The sequence below is a fragment of the Lygodium microphyllum genome, chromosome 19 (assembly GCF_053477565.2).
Source record: "Lygodium microphyllum isolate KBCC chromosome 19, Lygodium_microphyllum_v1.1.10, whole genome shotgun sequence".
In the NCBI taxonomy this organism is placed as follows: domain Eukaryota; kingdom Viridiplantae; phylum Streptophyta; class Polypodiopsida; order Schizaeales; family Lygodiaceae; genus Lygodium; species Lygodium microphyllum.
In genome coordinates this window covers 48,240,866-48,265,598 of record NC_141153.1, presented here as the reverse complement: position 1 = coordinate 48,265,598, position 24,733 = coordinate 48,240,866, and the positions used below count along the sequence as shown (strand labels likewise).

General features: G+C 41.9%; 1 protein-coding gene and 1 pseudogene across 1 annotated transcript in view; both read right to left on the bottom strand.

Moving 5' to 3' along the window:
• LOC148019838 (UDP-Glycosyltransferase superfamily protein) overlaps positions 1-24,733 on the bottom strand; it is a 55,707-nt gene that overhangs the window by 5,662 nt on the left and 25,312 nt on the right. The window contains exons 6-8 of the mRNA XM_087700034.1: positions 10,649-10,738; positions 10,498-10,564; positions 10,122-10,411 (exon numbers count right to left, since the gene is read on the bottom strand). Coding sequence (XP_087556160.1) covers positions 10,122-10,411; positions 10,498-10,564; positions 10,649-10,738 — 447 coding nt within the window. The remainder of the gene's footprint in view (positions 1-10,121; positions 10,412-10,497; positions 10,565-10,648; positions 10,739-24,733) is intronic.
• LOC148019839 (putative copper-transporting ATPase HMA5 pseudogene) lies at positions 11,830-15,599 on the bottom strand (annotated as a pseudogene).

Here is a 24,733-nt window from a genome sequence, read left to right as displayed (position 1 = left end):
TATATATATATATAACCAACCTAAAGTGGTACACTCGTCATTGTACCCAAACAAATCGTGCACACTCTCTCACTCTCTTTCTCTCTCTGCTGCTAACAATCCCTGCGTGTCTCGATCTTCGCGCTCTCCGTCACTACAAACTAGTATCAAAGTGGGCACAGATGGAACAATTCCCGATGTAAAAGGCAGCTCGCGTACAGCTGCTGGGTGTTTTGTCCGTCGGCAGACAGGAGTGGAAACAGTCACTTCAAACTGCCCAGCAGGTGACAGGTCCAGCCAGGCAGGCAGAATCATGGCAAGATCATGGCAGGTCCAGCAAGCGATGGGCAGCAGCAGGCCTGACAGTCAGCAGCGGGGCTCGCGGACGGGACCAACTAACAAGACGCTGGGACCAGCGGGCGAGCAGGCTGCGCTGACGAACGACCAGGCAGCGACCACGCGACTGTTAGCACGCGATGGGACGGGCAGGTGACCAAGCGGCGGGTCAATGGACCCATCATCCAACATTTTTTTTTCTCTTCAAAATCTTTTTTTGAAATTCCCCTACCAAGGGTTCATGTGTGGAGGCACAGCTTCAAATTTTCGTACAATCTAAGCCCAGAAATTTGGGGCTTCTCCAGAATGAGCATTGTTCATGCAAAGTTGAGGCATCCGTGTCAAAAAATTGCAGACATTGTGCTAATTTGAATTGGGGATTTTGCCAAAAAAATTGAAATTTTGCTCATCTAAGTGAAATTTCTCAACATTGGACCCATAAAATTTGGGGCTTTTACTGTATTGATGAAATTATGTACAACCGAGTAAGATTGGCTGACATTGGTGCACATTTGGACCCGAGAAATTTGGGGCTTTTGCAAAACCTTTGGAATTTGGCTAATTTTGCCCATTTTATGCTTTTGGGAACATGTATTAATGCAATTGGGACAGATTGGTCAGTGAAATTTGGGGATTTTGCTAAAATTGCTCTATTTTGGCAAAGCTGGCCTATTCTATGCATGTCAGAGACAAAGTAGATGTCTGGTTGATGATTTGAGCACAAAAATTTTGGGGCTTTTGACCGTGTGTGTCAAATTTTATGCCCGTGGGTACATGTACAACAGAAATTGCAGCTAAAATTTGGGATTTCTCATGTAATGTGATGTATTTGCCCTTGGAACAGCTGTAATTAGTTGTGAAATGCTGTAGCACATGGTTTGATGCTTCTAAAAATTTACTAACAGATCTGAAATTTCTGCTTCTACGTGCTCATTTATTGCTGGTTGGTACTTATTTGTATCTGGGTCACTGCTGAATTTTTTGGTAAAGAAGCTTAAAGGAGCACATAACTTTGCAGTTTGGCAAAAACAATGCCACAATATCCTGTTGCAAAAGAAGCACGCAAAGCCGATTAACACAAAAGGGACGAAACCCGCAAACATGGAACAGGACAATTGGGATAAGTTAAATGAGCTTGCACGCTCAACCATTAAGCTATCGATTTCTAATGCCTTGTTGTTTAACATTGAAGGTTTGGATTCTGCATATCCTATTTAGACTCGACTCGAAGAACTGTATCCACAAAAGAGTGTCGCAAGCAAAGTGTATTGGCTAAAAAAGCTTATGGTTTTCATATGAAAGAGGGTACAGCAATGTCTACTCACTTGAGTGAGTTTAACTCCATTTTCAGCCAGCTGGTTGCCTTGAAGTTCTTGATTGATGAAGAATTTAAGGCTACGTTCTTGCTTTGCACTCTTCCAGAGAGTTGGGATACATTTAGGACTGCTATGAGCAATTCTAATGCAATTCTTTTGTATGCTGATGTAGAGAGTGCTCTACTCATGGAAGAAATGAATCGGCAAGACAATGCATCCAGTAAGTCTTCTAGTGCTTTGCATACTAGGGGCAGATCACAACAGAAAAGCAAATCTGATAGCAAGGGACGCAGTAAATCACGTGGCAAAGATGTTGAATCCCATCATTGTGGCAAGAAGGGTCACTTTAAACGTGACTGTTAACAAATGGAAGAAAGAGAAAGGAAAGGGCAAGAAGACAAATAATAGCAAGGAAGATAAGAAAGAGAGTCAACCTAAGAAAAGTAGTGTTAAAATTGAAGAGGTGAATGTAGTCACCCATGACAGTGACAGTGAGAATGATGTACTCTTTGTCTCTTCACACTTTGGTGCACATGCTTTACTTGCAGATATAGATGATGACATGCATACCTCGATTCTAGATTCAAGTGCTTCTTTCATGTCACCCCTCATCGTGAGTGGTTCTCTGCCTATACAAGGGATCGACACGGTGTTGTCCATCTTGAGCAAACTATGCATGTGACATTGCAGGTATTGGCAGTGTGCAGTTGCAGTTTCAGCATGGCTCTCTCATCAAACTTCAGTATGTACGGCATGTACCTCAGCTCAAGAAGAGCTTGATTAGCATAGGGCAGCTAGATGATGATGGATTTCATACCACCTTTAGTGATGGGAAATGGAAGATCTGTAAGGAATCTAGAGTGATTGCCAAAGGTTGTAAAAGTGATACCTTGTATCCTCTCCATGTATCTAGTGTGAGTAATCATGTTGTTGCCGTGACAGAGCAGCCAAGTGTTTCTTTGTGGCATGGTCGATTGGAACACATGAGTCAAACTGGAATAAATGTGCTCTCTCGTTTGAGTTACTTGCCTTGTCTTCGTTATGCTGGTTTTGAGCATTGTGATCATTGTGTTTATGGTAAAGATGGACAGACATCTCATAAAAAGTCTCTTTCGTTGATATCTTCTCCTCTAGAGTTAGTACATTCCGATGTATGTCAAATGCTAGGATTATCTTTAGAGGGAAAGAAATATTTTGTCACCTTTGTTGATGATGCTACACGGAAGGTATGGGTTTACCCTATTCGTAGCAAGGATGAAGTACCTGACAAGTTTAAAAAATTATTGGCATTGGTTGAAAATCAAACTGATAAGACACACAAGTATCTTTGCTCTGACAATGGTGGGGAATATGTGTCCAAAGCCTTTCAGGCATTTTGTGACAGCAAAGGGATCAAGAGGGAGCTCATTGCCCTCATAATCCATCGCAAAATGGAGTTCTAGAGCGCATAAATCGGACTATACAGGATAAGGTCCGTACGATGCTATCTCATGCTGCATTACCCCATGGTTTTTGGGCAGAGGCTGTTATGACAGCCGTACACTTGATTAATCGGTCACCAAACAAGTCTTTTGGGGCGGGGCGGGGGGGTCTCTCCGAGAAGCGTGGTCGAGAAAGCCACCTTCATATGCTCACCTGAAAGTGTTTGGCTGCGAGGCTTTTGTGAATATTCGTAAAGAAAAACGCAGCAAACTTGAGCCAAAGTTCTATAAATGCATTTTCCTAGGATATGGTGACGAGGGTGAAATGGGATCTAGATTATGGGATCCCGAGAAAAGGAAAGTAGTACGTAGCAATGATGTTATCTTCCGAGAAGATCGCATGCATAAACAGCCTGAAAAGACTAAGAAGGTCCGAGGGTTGTATTCCAAGAAGAAATACCTTTTGGACAGCAAAATGTGCCCGTTGTACAGCAGCAAATACCTACTGAAAATGAACCTGTAAATGCGGAAAAATAATGCTGGAAATGATCAACCACCAATTGCCCATGATAATGAGCCCCTACATGTGCAGGAACAACCAGGACAGCAAGCTGTTAATGCTGACTTGCAGGCTTAAATGCTAGGACAGCATGCTGAAAATGGAAATTTGCAAGAACAGCCAGCAAACAATGATCATTGGGTTAGGAGATCATCTAGGGCTACTAGACAACCTGATAGATTCATTCCTCGTGCAAACAATGTGGCTGATTATGTCATGTTGACAGAGTATGGTGAACCGTCTTGCTTCACGGAAGCAAAGGACAAATACGACAACAAGAAATTGTATAAAGCCATGTTGTCAGAAATGGAATCTCTTGAGAAAAATGGCACTTGGGACTTGGTGCAGTTGCCTAAAGGGCAGAAAACACTTCCATGCAAATGGGTTTACAAAATGAAGGTCACTTCTGGTTCCTCACCAAAGTACAAAGCAAGATTGGTTCAAAAGGGGTGCAAGCAGGAACACTGAATCGACTTTGATGAGATCTTCTCTCCTGTAGTCAAGATGACTACATTGAGAACCATTTTGGGCTCAGTTGCAACTGAAGATATGGAGCTCATACAGATGGATGTAAAGACTGCATTCTTAGATGGTGATCTGCATGAACACATATATATGCAGCAGCTTGAAGGGTTTGGGGAAAAAAGGAAAGAGAAGATGGTATGTAAACTCAAAAGGAGTTTGTATGGACTGAAACAAGCACATAGAGAATGATATCATAAGTTTGATACATTTATGCAGTCTCAAGGTTTCCATAGAAGTCAAGTGGATCGCTACTTATACACCAAGAAGGCAGCAGATGACAACCCTCTTGGTTCTGTATATTGATGACATGCTGATTGCTGACATGGATACTCATGCCTTGGACTCACTCAAGCAAAGTCTTCATGGCAGCTTTGACATGAAGGATCTTGGTGATGCGAATCACATTCTTGGCATGCGAATACTCAAAGATAGGTCAAAAGGATTACTCTATCTATCTCAACAGGAGTACATCTCCAAGGTTTTGCAGCGTTTCAATATGGAGGGAGGGAAAACAATTGGGGTTCCATTGCCTCCATATGTGAAACTCAGTGCAAAGGACAGCCCTACATCTGATGATGAGACAGCTGAAATGGCCTAGATACCATATGCTTCAGCTGTTGGCAGTTTGATGTATGCTATGGTTGCTACACGTCCTGACATTTCCTTTGCAGTGGGAGTGGTTAGCAGATACATGGCAAACCTTGGTAAAAAGAATCGAGAAGCAGTGAAAGGTATTATGAGATACCTCAAAGGCACAAAGAACTTGTGCATCTGCTTTGGAAAGTAGAAGGCATTTGTTGTTGGCTTTACGGATGCAGACTATGCTGATCATGCAGATTACAGAAAGTCCACTTCTCGGTATGTGTTTATCTCACAGGAGGAGCAGTCTCTTTAATCTCCAAGCTACAAAAGTGTGTTGCATTGTCTACTACAGAGACAGAGTATGTGGCCACCACTGAGGCATGCAAGGAGGCTTCATGGCTTTCACATCTGGTGGGGGAGCTTGGCATTACAGAGTTACCTGTTCTCCATTGTGACAATTAGAGTGCTATCATGCTAGCACGGAATCCCGTCTTTCATGCGAAGACAAAGCACATACAGGTGAAGTACCACTTCATTAGAGATGTACTTGACAGCAAGAGCATTGAGCTTGTCAAAGTGCATATAGATGATAATCCTGCAAACCTTCTCACGAAGGGTCTTCCAACAGAGCGGTTTGCTCATTGCTGACAGATAATGGAAGTTGGATAGATATATGTATTTCAACTTTGTACATACCTAGACTTAGTTGATTCTTTTCTCCTCTTAAGGCACATTGCCTTTAGGTGGGAGGTTGTTGGGAATAAAGACTCTCGTGCCTTTTAATGTGCTCGGGTGTAAACACACTCTTAACACTTGTACTTACATATGTATATCTATCTAAAAAACCTAATGTGGTACACTCGTCATTGTACCCAAACAAATCATGTACACTCTCACTCTCTGTCTCTCTCTACTGCTAACAATCCCTGCATGTCTCGATCTTCGCGCTCTCCGTCACTACACTATTCTCTGAAATCATCTTGCATATCAATGTATCACCAATCTTCATTATGACTATTCTATTTAATTGCTGAAGATTTCTTCACAATGGCCTAACCGTCTTCTTTTGAGGCTTTCTTTTCCAGCTTGGAGGATGCTTGGTTCTTGGTTCACAACTACAAGTTCTTCACCTCCTCTTTGTAGATCATCTCTGCACCTATGGTGCTTCATAGACTTCTTATAAGGATGGTGATTTCCGGAATGCTTCATCAAGTCTTCTTGGTGGCTGCTTTCCGGTGGCATTGACACCCACATCTATGTACTACACAAATGAGATCATGTCATGCTTCTCTAATGGTGATTGTGCTAACCAATCAATAGTAGTGACCGATGCAAAGGGGCTCGCCAAATTCATTGTTTGGTAGTATGGCTGGTTCTATTGCTGGAAAAATGGCTACTACATTGAGTTAGACCCTTAGACTCATTCAAACAGTCGTTTCGTGTTAGGGAGGGAAGCCGACTTCTCCTAAGGCATGGTTCCATTAGACCAATGCTTGGTGGGTTTGCCCATGCGAGTTCTAGCACTCTTTGATCTCCTCTATAGCAACACTTCTCCAGTGCATGCCTTGGCATGAAGTGAGGATGCTCTTGTCCTACAGTTGTAAAGTGATGCTCCTCACGTATCTTATAGCCAAAGAGGGATAATCACGATAGGGCGTAGGTAGGGCATGTTGACGCCTACTATGCATCTTCATGATACAATATGGACCTTAAGAGAGGCTTTCTATATGCATTGGTTTATTCCAACAATTCAAAGACATACAAGTCCATGACGGGATGGTTCGGCAATGAGCAATGTTTGCTCCTAGTCAATTTCCACATGGGAAACACTTCAACGGTCTAGTTTAAGGTGAGGAGTGGTCATGATGTATTTGAAGCATCCATGTTGCATCTTTGTCATTGTTTTATGTGCTATAGTGGCATAGGTTTTTGCTAGATCATCGATGTGGTACTAGAAATGGTGATGGTCCCTAGGGCCCAAGGGCTTGTTATTCTGCATCATTGTATATTTTGTTATACTAATCATCACCCATGATTTGAGAGAAGATATTAGTAATGGACATTTCATGGGGGTCGGGAAAATTCATTAGGCTATCCTAGGATGCATGTATGGGCAATCGGGTGGCTCGCTTAGGGTTAGTCCATTTGCCTCAGGTCTTGTCCCGTACTCTATATACACTCCACTCTTGTAGTATTGGATCAAATCCACTTGGAGAGAGGGAGACTAGAGATGCTACTAGTCGTCACAGATGCCATCACTTGTGTGGTTTGTATGATACATCTCATGTCCAATGTTATGAATTTTGTTACCTAGTTATTCATTCTTTGAGTTGTATCTCTCTTTCATTGTTCGTTCTTCTCGACATTCAACACTTGTGTTTTTCCATTTTTATTGTTCATTCTTAAATGAGTATCCTCCATGTGAGAACCCCATATCAATGTCACTGTCCCAATCTAAGTCTAAATAGCCCTATAAAGTAGTGTTTATAATGGACGCCAAAGGACTCTTGACCTAGTGAACCCCACATGCATGCTTGGCAATCAGTCTGCAAAGGAAGGTACAAAAATCACTCAAGATGCTAACAAAGAAGGAAAAGTCTTGCTTAACAGGCTTGGTAAAAGAGGGACCCAACCAACTATCACTATCAAGTACAGTCAATTAGCTTGTTGTTCGGATTTATGGGAGTAAATACAAGGATGCACTCGGTCATGCCATAAGAAGAGAGGATCTCAAAACAATTCTTCTGCCCAAGACGATAATGAAGCCAACCTAATTCAATCACATAAAAGATGGTGCATAGAAACTAAATCACACCATCCACCTTGGCCGCATGCGAGCTTGTGATAATAGTATCATCAGCATGAAGAATAATAAAGTCTGCGGAAAACACATAGAGCTTTGTGTCCGACTGATTGAGGATGAATCTTGTAAAAGAAAAAAATATCAATTTGTTGATATTAAAACTAGCCTCCCTCGTCGAAGAGGATGGTAATTATCTGATTTAACAGTAATCACAACAAGCATAAAATTCACATAAAATTGAAAATTCACACTTTAACACTTTAATCTTGAACAATGGGCAACCTGTTGGCCCTAAAACAAATACCCCTTGCGATATTTCTTTAGCTTTTATTGCAAGTGGATGGAGTATAATTGAGATTCTCTAACCTCCTCCGCTAATCAAAGTATCACTTGTTGCCAAAATTCACTAGCGAGCCTTCAAACCAATTCAGCCCTTGGTTTGCTCAAGAATTAGCCTTCACCTGGCTCCTTGAAAGACAAGTTCAGCCCCAAAATCTAATATTGATTGGATCGTCACTTGAATCTTTCTAAAATTCCTCAATTTCAACCATTGGAATTCAAGTCCTAGGCTCTCAATTCCAAGCACGTATCCCGAGGTGCCTATCAAATCCTAATTTCTACTGCAAATTAGGGTTTACCACAGAGATTGTCCAATATCTCCACCTTTGATGACTTAAATTACTGAAAAATACTGAGATAACTTGAGAGATGGCTAGGGAATCAAAAAGAATGTTGTAGAGAGAGATTTTAGAGTTTCATCGTGAGAAATGTTGAAAAAATGTTAATGTCCTACTCAAACAGCCACAGAAGCTGTCACCTACAGCTTAGGACCACCAAAAAGATTGTTGCCCCATCCTATATACTATCACCTGTACCAAAAGGACCTTGGGTTGCTATCACCTACTCCTAGAGGGCTCCACATTGCTATCACCTATTGTATGAATGGTCCTAGGTGGCTGCAAATCACATCAATAAAATCGCCTTGCTCTCTAATAGCCTCCTCTCTCAGAATGGCCAAATTGACTTCCACCCGCCACCAAAAACGTTTTTTTCAGACAAGCCTTGCCAAGTGGCAACCTTCTAATCCCATTTTCGAACATTATCCAGCTTATTAAATTAAATTTTAAAATATTAATTCTGAAATTCAATTTAATAATTATTCTAGTGTTCATAAAAATAATTCCACTAGCCAAAAATTAAACTGGCTAGGCCGATTTATCTTCCAAGTATCCCTGAGTAGTTATTGACCCTTAGACTCGCATTAATGAATTAATTAATGCCTAGTCTCTAATGTCACTGGACATTAGTGACCAATAAATTGTCTAGGCCCAAATCTAACACCAGTACCACTTTGTACCTATCATGCATAACTTATGACAACTTTTGCCTTTGGTATCAATTGATATTTTAGGGTCTTGGGTCCCACGCCGTGAAATAATTAACTTGCACCTCATATGTGCAAGTCACATTAGCACATTTGATTAACTTTTAATCAAATGCTAAGCAAAGTAATAAAATGTCATGTCCTCGCAATAGATACCATCCTCAAGGGGCTTGCTTCAAGCCACAAAGAGCCTTTCACACATGATTGAGACATTGCCCGTGTCCTGGAATGATGAAGCCCTCAAAGCTACTCCACATTAACCTCCTCCTAGATCTTCCCACTAAGAAGGCACACCTGATATCCACTTGATACATGGGCCAATGATGATGGGATGTCAAATTTCAAAGTCAAGACTAATCTAATGGTAGTCATATGGGCCACAAATAACAAAGACCAAAAAGAAAGAGAGAGCCTCTTCACGAAGTATTAATAAGACAAAAACTCTTCATCTGACTGCAACAAAACTTCTACTAATGCAATGGTGATACCAACTATGGCAATTGAGGAAATTTCCTTCTAACAGCAGGAAGACACCCTCAGATGATGGTAGCGAAGGAAAAGCACGAAGCAGGGGATGACAGCGGGGATGTTTTCTGCCCCATTTGTTGACCTTGGATATGTGTTCCTAGATGGGTTCCTCATCACCAACTCTGGCATGTACAAGTGTTATGGGCCTCAGCAGCAGAGCAATCAGTGGTCAGCAATTCTTGGAGTCTTGAGTTGGTGTCAAATCCAAAGTGTTGAGAGACATGTTCATAGCCCTTAATTTACAAGACAAGTGACCTTACTACATGTAAATGTCCAAGAGTGAGAGATCCAGATTCTCATGGCAAGCATTCTTAGTACTTGTGTGGCACTAGTGGCTATGTACTTTTGCTTAGAGAGGTAGTGCTATGTATTGATGCACTGAAGTTTAAATTGATCATCCTTCAGCCTAGAATTAAAGATCGTGCAAACAAGCTTCAAACGTTTTCAGAAAATAAGCTATCACACACAGAGACTCTTTCCTTGAAGAGCCTAGGTGGAGCATTGCCTATTGTTCTAATCATTTTTGCTCAAAGGAAAACTATGTCTGATCTGCTATCTGCCCTCTTCATTGAGATCATCACGTTTCACAGCTGCTGCTGGCTAGATTCCTAGAAATCATTTTGAAAGAATTTCTGGAGCTTTGGGATAAATGACACAAATAAGTCTCTAGACAACAGAGAGGGCATACCAACTTGTGCTGCTTACAATAAGAGCAGGCCTGTTTTCCCGCAACCAAACATTCTTTGCAGTATGATCACATGTCTCATGCAGGCCAGCTCCAGAAGATAGCGAGCAGCCAGTAAAAAGAGTAAATTTCATTCGGTTGTTTTCAGCCCCAGATTTTCGTGCAAGAAGCTGGTTGTGAAGCTCCCTTGAACTGCTACTTGTATCATATTCGTGGTGATCATAAAAACTTGATGTCTCTGTGTTGAAAATTTCAGAAGGCGCGAATGTCCACAGATCGAGCCTGCAAAAAAGCTACTCAAAGGAATCATTTGAAGCAGTTCAGAGGATTAATTACAGAAAAACAAAAAACAAGTTTTTGCCAAAAATATGAATCTTACATCATGCTTCTCCTCTATAGTTGTTGGATGAAAGTACCCTGGTGATCGATCATATAAAACAGTGGCCCTGCAGATCAGTTTGACAGCTTATTACACCCCTGAATCCGCATTCCTAGCTGCAGATAGCAGGAAAATGATAGAAAAACCTTACTTTATATCCCAGTTTTCTTCAAGCTCATGCTGCATAGCCTTGGTAACACACAAATGAGCATTTGCCATCTTCCCGTATCTCCTTTCATACCTGTATTTCAGATCACAGTTGGGGGCAAAGCAGAAATGAGTCTGATTGAAACGACAACAACATAACAATATGTCAAACCCACATCTAATTTGCTATTATATAATGTGAAGAGAAACTCGTACAATTCATACTGCCAGACAGTAAAATACGGTTGAGACACTATTGGGAACTTCCCACAGCAAATAAACAAAAATGAGGTCTCCGATGATACAGCAGGTTGATAACTTCACCTTAGATTTGAGACACACAGATTTGAACCGTAAGTGGCCCAGAAGGTTTGCAAGAAATCACATTTCCCAGTTCCTACTGCTAATGCTCTCTTTCTGTCCCTTTGACTGTGCTTGCTGATAGTCTTGCACATCATCCACCACAGTCATCAATCCTCCCACTCACTGCTCATCTGTAACTATCAATGGCCTGCCACTGTTACATCCCAATGCCCTATGCCAGCAGTGGGGGGTAGTAAGATGGCTAGTTAGGCAGCCACTGTCAGTGCACAGTGCTGATAAGGGGATTAAGATGACGAGATTAAAGAAGTCCCCACAAAGGACCCTTGGGATCAGTTGTGAGACGGGACTCGGGAGTAGGGTCAAGAACCAAAACATGCTTTATGACCTCGCTCATTTCTCCATCCTCTTCCCTGAGCAGGTGGTATTGGATGTTTTAAGAGGAACCGATGGAGTTCTAAGCTGACGGATGAAGCAGACAATGGGACCCTTATCTACTTAGTATACTCCTCTGAAGGAAACACTCTAATGGAGTACACTTCCGAACATCTGACATTGTCAGAAGGCAATCAAGTAGAGGTCTTATTTACATCCTAAGAAGACTGATTTGTGCACCTGAGGTTGCAGACTACTGATCATGGCAAAGGCACCTAATCAGGGACTTGCAATAGCTTATAACCAAACATAGGGACCATTTGTGCTGAGTTATCCGGCACAGGGACTGCAAAATCTGATCAAAGCATGCAGGCCCAGGAGCATCCTGACATGACATGAAGTAGGCAGCATCCAGAAGGGGTGGACAAAGGTTGGAACTCCAAGGTCAAAATGAAGGCATTATTTGAAACTTGAAAGCTATGCCCAGTCTCATGTAATTAGCATGGGGTGCCTACCAGCCTCAAGCATGGCCTGCAGCTGACTGTGTCTGTCACCAGCCACAAAAATGATTGTGCCAGTTACAAGCCTCAAGGACGGGCTATCCAAAGCAGTGGGCAGCATCTGGTTCACAAGGGCAACTACGAAAGGAGTTTCAGACCTGGTCAAAGGCACTGCCCAAGGACCTACATTGGGTGGTTATGCAGCCAAGATAGGGTGTTAGGCACTTCCTAAATGCAACCAAATTGGGTGGTTGACCAAATCTAAGCCAGTTATCACCAAGCTCAAACAGCTGAGAGTGTGGATAATTTGGCCTCTAAGACAGTCTCTTGGACCAAATAATTGAGTACCTTGATCTCTAAGATAGGGGTAATTTGGTGTCCAAGACAGTCAGCATGTGGGTAACTTGGTCTCCATGGCAGACATAACTAGGTCCTCAAGACAATCAACATCGGGCGAGTTGGTCTCCAAGGCAAGGAATATAAGGGGGTTAAAACTATCATGAGGACATGTATTTTTGAAACCTCCTTAACATGTGTATTAATTTTTAATCACATGGTTAAGTAAATGTTACGCATGTGAGGTGTAACTGGGGTTAGAGTAAATTTACGAGCCCGGGACCCTAGGAAATCACCAGATGTCAAAGGCAAAAGTTACTATAAGTTATGGCACATAGGTACTTGGTGGTATCTGGTGCCAGTTGTTGGCCTAGGTCATTCATTTGGACATAAGTGTCAATTGATGACACTAGAGAAGTGGCGTTTAATGGTACCTAACGCCAATCTGATGGTCAAAGATGACATAGAGACACTCGGGAATGGAAGTTGCCTAGCCAATTTAATTATTGGCTAGCCATATTATTTTTTAGGGCACCAAAATAATTATTAGCATAACTTTTAGTATTTAAAGATTAAAAATTAATATTTAATTATGGATAATGCTGGAAAAACCATTTGGGAGGGCTGCCACTTGTCAAAAATGCCCATACAAGACTAAAAAACGTCTTTAGAGGCTAGAGAGAGGAGAAAACAATTCTCCCTCATCTCCCAGCCTTTCTACAACCTTGCTCCAAAGATTGCAGCATTGAGATCACCAGAGGCTAAGAAATTTTAGATTTCTCTGCTGTAAATCCTAATTTGCAGCAGAACTTAGGGTTTAGCAGCAACCTCGGAAAGCTTGCTAGAAATTGAAAGCTCCAAGACTTGGATTCAACAAGGCTGAAGCTGTTTTTAGCCTATTCAAGTGGAGGACCAACAAATAATTGAATTTGGGGCATTTTTCTGTTGGGAATAAAGGCCCTCCTGCCTTTTAATGTGCTCGGATGTAAACACACCCTTAGCACTTTTACTTTCATATATGTTTCTATCTATCTAAAAACCTAAAGTGGTACACTTGTCATTGTACCCAAAAAGATCGTGCTCACTCTCACTATCTGTCTCTCTCTCTACTACTAACACCCACTGACTGTCTTGACCCTTGCGCTCCTAGCCACTACAAACTAGTATCAAAGTGGGCAAGGAGTGCACACTTCTCGAGGCGTCAGAAGTGTGCCGGCTTGCGAAAGGCGAGTAGGTCCTGAGTTCGTGGGTGACAGTTGCTGCAGGCGTGACACGGCAGCTAATATGTGAGCTCTCGACAAGCAGCAAACCAGTTGGCAGGCGAACTCTTGGCAAGCAGCAAACTAACAATCGACGAAAGTGTTGACTGTCAGACAAAGACAGCGTGGACCAACGGGGCGCTGACGACAAACACGGCACGGTCTAGCAAGCGTGACGGGCAGCAACACGCGCAACGGGCAGCAACGGGGCTCACAGACAATACTAGCGTACGAAGGACGAGACTAGCGGCACGTACCAAGGACAGGACCAACAGGGCTCACGAGCGCCAACTGATGCGTCAACGTACCCGTCACCTGTCATCCATTTCTTTTTTTTCAAAGCCTTTTTGAAATTCCTCTTCCCCTACCGAGGGTTCACCCATGGAGGCACAGCTTCAAATTTTCGTGAAATCTAAGCCCATAAATTTGGGGCTTCTCCAAACTGAGCTCTGTTTATGCAAAAATGAGACATCTGTGTCAAAAATTGCAGACATTGTGTGCATTTCAATTGGGGATTTCGCCAAAATTATTGAAATTTTGCTCATCTAAGTGAAATTTCTCAACAATAGACCCATAAAATTTGGGACTTTTACTGTATTGGTGAAATTCTGTTCAGCTGAGTCAAATTGGCTGACATTGGTGCACATCTCGACCCGAGAAATTTGGGGGTTTTGCTAGAATTGCTCTATTTTGGCAAAATTGGCCTATTCTATGCATGTCAGAGACAGCTCAGATGTATGGTTAATCCTTTCAGCACACAATTTTGGGGCTTTTGATCGTGTGTGTCAAATTTTATGCCCGTGGGTCATAGAAACATGAAACGGGGAACGGGAACGGGGAACCGGGACGGGAACGGGGACGGGAACGCCAAACCTAGGGAACGGGGATGTGGGAACGGGAACGGCATTTAAAAAATCAAAATTTATGATCTCCCTTTCAGAAATGATATTGCCATCTACATCTGTAACAAGCAAGACAGCAATATCTGGAGCAAGCTCCATAAGCTTGGCGATAGCTTCTGAAGTTTTCCCCTTGGCTAAAACTTCCAAGTATTTCCCCAGAAGTATGAAGGATATCAGCATGGCATTTGTCTCAAAAAAATCTGCTCCCACAAAGTTTGTAGAGGTTGCAGAACGCAAGACAATATATACAGAGTAAAAGTAAGCTGCATTTGTGCCTAGGGCCACTAACACATCCATATTGGCTGCAGCTTGGCGGAGGGCTTTATAAGAACCCACATAAAATTGTCTTCCAAAAACTACTTGTACAACAGTAGATAAGAGCCAGCGTAACACTTGGCCAATCGTTAGCATGTTGACAATTTTGGTATCCAAACATTCTTTGATTCCAGGAACGTACATCAACACCATTGAGAGAAGAAATACAGGGATGGTAAAGATGCAACTCCAAAGGAAAGAAACCTTGTAATGTGCAATCTCTCCACTCCTATCAGGCCCACCAATTCCCGGAGGATTGCAAACACTTGCTTTAAAATTATAAAGGGGAAATCCCGTGGATTCAATGACCTCTATAAAACACCGAGGTCCTGTCTGATCAGAATCATATGACACCATCACTGTCTCAACATGTAATTCCATTTCTACAGATTTTACCCCTGGCAGGGCTTCCAAGGAAGTCTTAATCAAGTTTATGCCTTCAATGGAATGGGCATTGGGCACCCTCGACCTTCAAAGTCAACTTATCATTCTCTTCACCTACACTTATGAGAACAGCCTCGAAGCCTGTATCTTCAATAGCCTTCATGAGCTGCTTGTAACTAACCAAGTTAGGATTGTAATCAAGTTGAGCTTCCTCTGTTGCTAAGGCAACAACAGCTCTTTTCACACCAGGTAACAAACTTAGACTAGATTCAATAGAAGTTGAGCATGATGTGCAAGTCATGCCCTTGATGCGCAGTCTGCATGTTCTTATGCTTTCCTCATTGAGCCTATGTAGAATGTCTTGAGCTTCAAAGCCAGCATCCTTGATGCTGTCACAAATTTTAACTTCCTGTTCAACTTCCTGTTCATGCATAAAGCATTCTGTTTAGGCCTTTTAATTAAAACAGCTTATTGATGAAGCAATATGTATGGTTCTGAGGAATGTCAACTAAATGAGCTTGAAAACAGGAAACCACCAACAAAAAACCAGTCCAATAAACTTGGAACTCTCATGCTGCATGCAATCTCACCAATTATCAACCTAAAGTTACAAGATACGGTGGGTCTTTTATTATAATAGAAGAACCGCAACAAGTTGAAGCAGTAAAAGGGCAAAATTTCAATAGTGAAAAGCCCTTCTGTCAAATTGAGGAAAAGGTTCTGACGATCCAAGGTCTGTATAAAGTGATCTCCTTATTTCTCTTGGCCTAGGACGTATCCAGAATGGGATTTAGAAGAGCATAACAGTAATGCAGTTAACACCATTTCACATTCCACATTTCTGGCACTGGAAGCAAAGTGGTGTTCAGGAGCTGCAAGCAGCAGATTTTTTAATTTCTCTGGTCATGTCAAGCTAATGCTACACTTCATGGGTCTAGATTAGACCTTTGTATATGAGCTGCTGGAATGGCCTGTGGGAAGGAAAAAAGAGGATTTACAGTAGTCCAGAAAATATCGGAGTACATGAGCCTGTGCTAAGGTGTTGAATGCATGGGTATTCAGGAAGTTGTCCACGAGAGCAAAAAAGTGACCAGCTTATCCAGGCTGCCCCAAAGTTGAGTTTCAAGTGTCTTATCCACTGGCAGGACTTGAACCCCTACACTGCACGACATGTGGGTGGAAATCCAACTTAAGCGCAGGTAAGTTTTGCCACGCGGCGTTCCCTGTCCCGTTTCAGACAGGGAACGCGCGTTCCCTGCTGCCTTCCCTGTCTGAAACGGGACAGGGAACGTTCCATCATTTGGAAATGCGGTCCATGACGGAAACATTCCGGGGACGGCGATTCCGCGTGCCGGGGGGCCGTTCCGGCCGTTTCCTGTCACTATGCCATGGGTACATGTACAACAAAAATTGCAACTAACATTTGGGACTTCTCATGTAATGTGATGCATCTGCCCTTGGAACAGCTGTAATTAGTTGTGGAATGCTGTAGCACATGGTTTGGTGCTTCTGAAAATTTACTTACAGATCTGAAATTTCTGCTTCTACGTGCTCATTTATTGCTGGTTGGTACTTGTTTGTACCTTGGTCACTTGTGTGACAGTTTGGGCCTACATTTGCTAAATTTTCTGTCACATTTGGGATGAAAATCATGGCTGAGAGTAATGACAGCAATAATCTCATGCACATAAACAAGCTTGAAGGAGCACATAACTTTCCTGTCTGGCAAAAACAATGCTACACTATCCTGTTGCAAAAGAAGCAAGCAAAGACGATTAAGACAAAAGGCGCAAAACCCGCAGATATGGAATAGGACCATTGGGATGAGTTAAATGAACTTGCACGCTCAACCATCGAGCTCTCGATTTTTGATGCCTTGATGTTTAACATTGAAGGTTTGGATTCTGCATATGCTATTTAGACTCGACTCGAAGAACTGTATCCACACAAGAGTATCACAAGCAAAGTGTATTGGCTGAAAAAGCTTATGGTTTGCATATGAAAGAGGGTACAACAATGTCTACTCGCTTGAGTGAGTTTAACTCCATTTTTAGCCAGCTAGTTGCCTTGAAGTTCTTGATTGATGAAGAATTTAAGACTATGTTCTTGCTTTGCACTCTTCCAGAGAGTTGGGATACATTCAGGATTGCTATGAGCAATTCTAATGCGATTCTTTTGTATGCTGATGTAGAGAGTGCTCTACTCATGGAAGAAATGAATCAGCAGAACAATGCATCTAGTAAGTCTTCCATTGCTTTGCATACTAGGGGCAAATCACAGCAAAAAGGCAAATCTGATGGCAAGGGATGCAGTAAATCACGTGGCAAAGATGTTGAATGCATCACTGTGGCAAGAAGGGTCACTTTAAACGTGACTGTTAACAAATGGAAGAAAGAGAAAGGAAAGGGCAAGAAGACAGATAATAGCAAGGAAGATAAGAAAGAGGGTCAACCTAAGAAGAGCAGTGTTAAAATTGAAGAGGTGAATGTAGTCACCCATGACAGTGACAGTGAGAATGATGTACTCTTTGTCTCTTCACACTTTGGTGCACATGCTTTACTTGCAGATATAGATGATGACATGCATACCTCGATTCTAGATTCAAGTGCTGCTTTCATGTCACCCCTCATCGTGAGTGGTTCTCTGCCTATACAAGGGATCGACACGGTGTTGTCCATCTTGAGCAAACTATGCATGTGACATTGCAGGTATTGGCAGTGTGCAGTTGCAATTTCAGCATGGCTCTCTCATCAAACTTCAGTATATACGGCATGTACCTCAGCTCAAAAAGAGCTTGATTAGCATAGGTCACCTAGATGATGATGGATTTCATACCACCTTTGGTGATGGGAAATGGAAGATCTATAAGGGATCTAGAGTGATTGCCAAAGGTTGTAAAAGTGATACCTTGTATCCTCTCCATGTATCCAATGTCAGTGATCATGTTGTTGCCATGACAGAGCAGCCAAGTGTTTCTTTGTGGCATGGTCGATTGGGACACATGAGTCAAACTGGAATAAATGTGCTCTCTCGTTTGAGGTACTTGCCTTGTCTTCATTATACTGATTTTGAGCATTGTGATCATTGTGTTTATGGTAAACATGCACAGACATCTCATAAAAAGTCTCTTTCACTGATATCTTCTCCTCTAGAGTTAGTGCATTCCGATATATGTCAAATGCTAGGATTATCTTTAGGGAGAAAGAAATATTTTGTCACCTTTGTTGATGATGCTACACGGAAGGTATGGGTTTACCCTATTCGTAGCAAGGATGAAGTACCTGAAAAGTTTAAAAAATTCTTGGCATTGGTTGAAAATCAAACTGATAAGACACACAAGTATCTTTGCTCTGACAATGGTGGGGAATATGTGTCCAAAGCCTTTCAGGCATTTTGTGACAGCAAAGGGATCAAGAGGAAGCTCACTGCCCTCATAATCCATCCCAAAATGGAGTTCTAGAGCGCATAAATCGGACTATACAGGATAAGGTCCGTACGATGCTATCTCATGCTGCATTACCCCATGGTTTTTGGGCAGAGGCTGTTATGACAGTGGTACACTTGATTAGTCGGTCACCAAACAAGTCTTTTGGGGGGAGGGAAGTTCCCCAAGAAGCGTGGTCGGGGAAGTCACCTTCATATGCTCACCTGAAAGTGTTTGGCTACGAGGCTTTTGTGCACATTCGTAAAGAAACGCGCAGCAAACTTGAGTCAAAGTCTTGTAAATGCATTTTCTAGGATATGGTGACGAGGGTGAAATGGGGTATAGATTATGGGATCCCGAGAAAAGGAAAGTAGTACGCAGCAATGATGTTATCTTCCGGGAAGATCGCATGTATAAACAGCCTGAAAAAACTGAGGAGGTCTGTGGGGTTGTATTCCGGAAAGATATACCTTTTGGACACCAAAATGTGCCCGTTGTACAACAGCAAATACCTGCTGAAAATAAACCTGTAAATGCAGAAAAATAATACTGAAAATGATCAGCCAGCTATTGTCCATGATAATGAGCCACTACATGTGCAGGAGGAGCCAGGACAGCAAGCTGTTAATGCTGAGTTGCAGGCTTAAAATGCCAAGATAGCAAGCTGCAAATGCTCAACAGCTAGCAAACAATGATCATTGGATTAGGAGATCGTCTAGGACTACTAGACAACCTGATAGATTCATTCCTGGTGCAAACAATGTGGCTGATTATGTCATGTTGAGAGACTGTGGTGAACCGTCTTGCTTCAAGGAAGCAATGGACAGACACGACAACAAGAAATGGTATAAAGCCATGTTATCAGAAATGGAATCTCTTCAGAAAAATGGCACTTGAGACTTGGGGCAATTGGCTAAAGAGCAGAAAACACTTCCATGTAAATGAGTTTACAAGATGAAGGTCACTTCTGGTTCCTCACCAAAGTACAAAGCAAGATTGGTTGCGAAAGGGTGCAAGCAAGAACACTGAATCGACTTTGATAAGATCTTCTCTCCTCTACTCAAGATGACTACATTGAGAACCATTTTGGGCTTGGTCGCAACTGAAGATATGGAGCTCATACAAATGGATGTAAAGACTGCATTCTTAGATGGTGATCTGCACGAACACATATATATGCAGCAGCCTTAAGGGTTTGTGAAAAAAGGGAAAGAGACGATGGTATGTAAACTCAAAAGGAGTTTGTATGGGCTAAAACAAGCACCAGGAGAATGGTATCATAAGTTTAGTACATTTATGCAGTCTCAAGGTTTCCATAGAAGTCAAGTGGATCACTACTTGTACACCAAGAAGGTAGCAGACGGTAGCCTGATTATCTTGGTTCTGTATGTTGATGACATGCTAATTGCTGACAGGGATACTCATGCCTTGGACTCACTCAAGCAAAGTCTTCAAAGCAGCTTTGACATGAAGGATCTTGGTGATGCGGATCACATTCTTGGCATGCGAATACTCAAAGATAGGTCAAAAGGATTACTCTATCTATCTCAACAGGAGTATATCTCCAAGGTTTTGCAGCGTTTCAATATGGAGGGAGGGAAAACGATTGGGATTCCATTGCCTCCATATGTGAAACTCAGTGCAAAGGACAGCCCTACATCTGATGATGAGACAGCTGAAATGGCCTAGATACCATATGCTTCAGCTGTTGGCAGTTTGATGTATGCTATGGTTGCTACACGTCCTAACATTGCCTTTGCAGTGGGAGTGGTTAGCAGATACATGGCAAAGCCTGGTAAAAAGCATTGGGAAGCAGTGAAAGGTATTATGAGATACCTCAAAGGCACGAAGGAATTGCACATCTGCTTTGGAAAGCAGAAGGCATCTGTTATTGGCATTATGGATATAGACTATGCTGGTCATGCAGATTGTAGAAAGTCCACTTCTGGGTATGTGTTTACCTTCACAGAAGGAGTAGTCTCTTCGATCTCCAAGCTACAAAAGTGTATTGCATTGTCTACTACAAAGGCAGAGTATGTAGCTGCCACTAAGGCATGCAAGGAGGCTTTATGGCTTTCATGTTTGGTGAGAGAGCTTGGCATTACAAAGTTACATATTCTCCATTGTGACACTTAAGAGTGCTATCATGCTAGCACGGAATCATGTCTTTCATGAGAAGAGGAAGCACATACAGGTGAAGTATCAATTCATTAGAGATGTACTTGACAGCAAGAGCATTGAGCTTGTCAAAGTGCATACAGATGATAATCCTTCAGACCTTCTCACGAAGGGCCTTCCAACAGAACAGTTTGCTCATTGCCGACAGATGATGGAAGTTGGATAGATATATGTATGTCAGCTTTGTACATACCTAGACTTAGCTGATTCTTTTCTCCTCTTAAGGCACATTGCCTTCAGGTGGGAGGTTGTTGGGAATAAAGGCCCTCATGCCTTTCAATATGCTCGGGTGTGAACACACCCTTAGCACTTGTATTTTCATATATATATATATCTATCTAAAAACCTAAAGTGGTACACTCGTCATTGTACGCAAAAAGATCGTGCTCACTCTCACCCTCTATCTCTCTCTCTGCACCTAACAGTCACTGATTGTCTTGATCCTCGCGCTCCCAGCCACTATATTTCCATCTCCATCAAAGCGGATGAAGGCCAGTTGATTGCCCGAATCAAGGGGCAAATCAGATTAAAGACTTGCTAGTCATTTTGAATAGTAAGGGGAGTTGGAATACCGAAAGGGATTGGGAGAATCCCATTGCACATCAACTTCTTCTTTAATTATGTTAAATAAATACCGAAAGGGGTGCTAGTTTTGGGGCAAACAAAGTGTCCAATATCCAAGATTATATGATAAAGTGTACTTTTTAGTTTTGTGAATTTATTACTTGCTGTAAATAGTACTTAATCAGCTTATTAACCACCCTATCCGAGGAGAAAGGCTGGTTACAACAACTCTGTCCAACATGATCATGACATGGCCAAAGGTAGTTCAAGCAAATGACTAGGACAATTTGTAACTACCCCAAGGGAAACACCAAGACAAACTTTCACAAGATGGTAGACTCATGGCAGACAAGGAGCCAAAGAGAGAACAATCTCGAAGGTGCCATAGTTGAGGCTGTAGTAGGATTGAGAAGAGGCATGGCTCATAGCTAGAGTGTGTTTCTATTCTAAGGTGGTGCATTTTAATGCTGCCTAAAACTAGCCTTTCTTCTCGGAGATGCTGGTAATGAATTAAACCATGATGCGCTTGCACTCTTTTACAAAAGTTTTGACTTGCACTTTTCCTTGTGCGCCTTTCTCCCTTATTTAGGACTCTTCTCCTTACGCGTCTTTGTCTTCCATTTCTCTTTGCCTTGGCCTTTGTCTTTGGCTTCTGCTTTATCTTTTCCGGATTTTCCACCTTTGTTCGCTTGAGGGTTAACATTACCCCCCTCCTAGACGAGTGCCAGTCCCATGGCACTCACCGTCGTAGGTAGCAGGCTGTAGCATGCACCAAAGATGTGGGTGATAAGGACGCTTGTGGTTTCCATGGAGGAGTGTTGGTGGTGGTGTGGCAGAAGGTCCTGGGGGCCTTTTGTGGCCAAGGTGGCTGGTGGAAGGTTGTTGGAGTTGGTGGTAGGGCTATTTTGTCGTGGGGATTGCATTGATGGCCAGCACAAGTGTTGGTTTGTTGGGGATTCTGCACATGATGATTCTTTGCGGGCTTGTCGGATGGTAAGGGATAAGCATTCAAAGTTGGGTGTTGATGAAGATTGAACGACACTTTCGTTGGAGTCTTCAACACCTGCAATTTGAAAACCTCTCGTGTGGTCTCTCCCTAAGGGGTAGTGCTAGTCTTCTTATCATGCACAAGACATATTTGATTAGTTTGGGAGACAGGTCGAACTCTAAGCAAGCTGAGAGTATTGTCCTGCACTTGAGGACCCAAACTGTGTATATACTTCGGTGCAGATATTATGTAAGTGCCCATGCATACTTAGATATTACGTAGTTAGAAGAATGTGGGCTAGTTTCTCGTAACAATGTGTGGATGAAGCGAAGTTATCCATGTTGAGAAGAAGTACCCATGAAGGTATATGAGACATCCTTTGCATTGTGACTGCACAACGTAGCATAATTGAATACAAGGACACCGCACTTTCGGTAGCTGGAAGCTATTGGACTTGCTTGATGAGGACGGTGTACATTTCATGGCCAATCGTGCGGTGCTTACCACAATTGATTGCAATGATTTAACAATAATTACAGCAAGTAAATAATTCATATAAACTGAAATGCACACTTTACCACTTTAACCTTGGATGATCAGCAACCTCTCCTCCCTCTCCCACAACTTTCTCCTCTCTCACAAAGGCTGGAATAGACCTCCATAAGCCCCCAACAGACCTCCCCACTTGCATGGGTAAGTTTTGCCGAGTAGCAGCCTTCAATCCCATATCAAATTTATTAAATCGATTTTCAAAATATTACCCCAAGTATCCCTGCGCAATTATTGACCCTTAGACTGGCATTAATTAATTAGTTGATGCATAGTCTCTAATGTCACCACTACCATTAGTGACCAATAAATTGGACTAGGCTCAAAGTCGAAACTGGGTACCACCAATACCTGTCAGGTATAACATATTACAACTTTTGCCTTCGGCAACAACTTATATCTCGAGATCCTAGGTCCCACACTGTGAAATAATTAACTTGCACCTCACATGTGCAAGCCACATTTGCACATTTAATTAACGTTTAGTTCAAATGCTAAGCAAAGCAATAAAATTTCATATCCTCATGACACTACCTAACCTATATTTTTAACCGCACTTACTACAACCTACCTAATATTTATGACATATTTCTTTGCCTATTTTTACACTGCTCCTCCCTTCCACTTGCCAATCATTATCATATCCATATGATACAAGCATGAAGCATGATTTGCTTCATGTGATCTATCTTGGAGAGAGGAAGATTGCAGCACTCTGCAAGTTGCCCACAACCCATGTTACACACTCCTGAGCCTTTGCACATGGATTATTTCTTTGTTTACACTGCTCCACATGTCACCACAATGAAAAATGGACTTAATGAATTAAAATAAACTCCAATTCTAGTATCCCTAACTCTTGGCACGATGTCCATTGCACTAGCAATGAAAGATTTAACATCCAAGTATGAGGTGGACAAGTATATATCTATGTGGTACAATGACAAGGTGAAAGGAATAAGGCGTAATGAGAAACTTTCATCAAATTGAAAGTTTCACCACCTCACTTAGGATACTTCAATTATAAAACAAGCCTTTAGCTTAAGTTTGGACCAATGAGTAACTCACTTATCATTAATGATCAAGTCATTAATTAGACCTTAATAAAAAACGTGATTTGATTAATGAGCAACCGGTTATTCATTTAGAAACTTAATGTTGTAGCAATGAGAGGAGATGGATTCTTGCTAATTACAACAAAATAGGTGAGATTTTGGGGCTATATATGGGCTGATTTGCATGCGAGAGCATGCACGAAGATTCAATCTCAACCACTCTTATGGTCGATTCAAAGGGCAAATTGGATTTTGTGATTATTATAAAGAACAAAAAAGTATTCCAAATGTTGTGATGAATTAGTTTGGTCAATAGAGGAAGGGGGAATCCATGGAGAGCATTCCTCTCGAATCCAGATCCTTGAAGATCAATCCTCTCACATTCTACGCAAGGCTTGACTCTTCTTGGGGATTCAAGTCAATTCTTAGTTGTACAATAGGTGGACATTCCAACCTAAGCCCCCAATTTGCTTGTTGTTTTGGATCACCAAATCATTGAAGATTCTAGGTAGAAATTAGGAAAAACGTATTCAAACTTGCATGTCTAATTTTCCAACCACTAAAAGTGAATCTAGCCTTCCTCCTCAGATAGGGTGGTAAATAACCTGATTCAACACTATTTACAACAATTAATAAATTCACAAAATTGAAATGCACACTTTACCGTGTAATCTTGGACATTAGACTCCCTGTTGGCCTGAAAACTGACACCCCTTTCGGTATTCATTTAACTTAATTGAAGAAAAAGTTGATGTACAATGGGATTCTCCCAATCCCTTTCAATATTCCAGCTTCCCTTGCTATCCAAAATGACCAACAAGTCTTCAATCTGATTTGCCCCTTGATTTGGGTAGTCAATTGGCCTTGACCTGCTTTAATGGAGATAGAAAATGCCCCAAATTCATTGATTTGTTGGTCCCTCCAGTTCAATTTGACTAA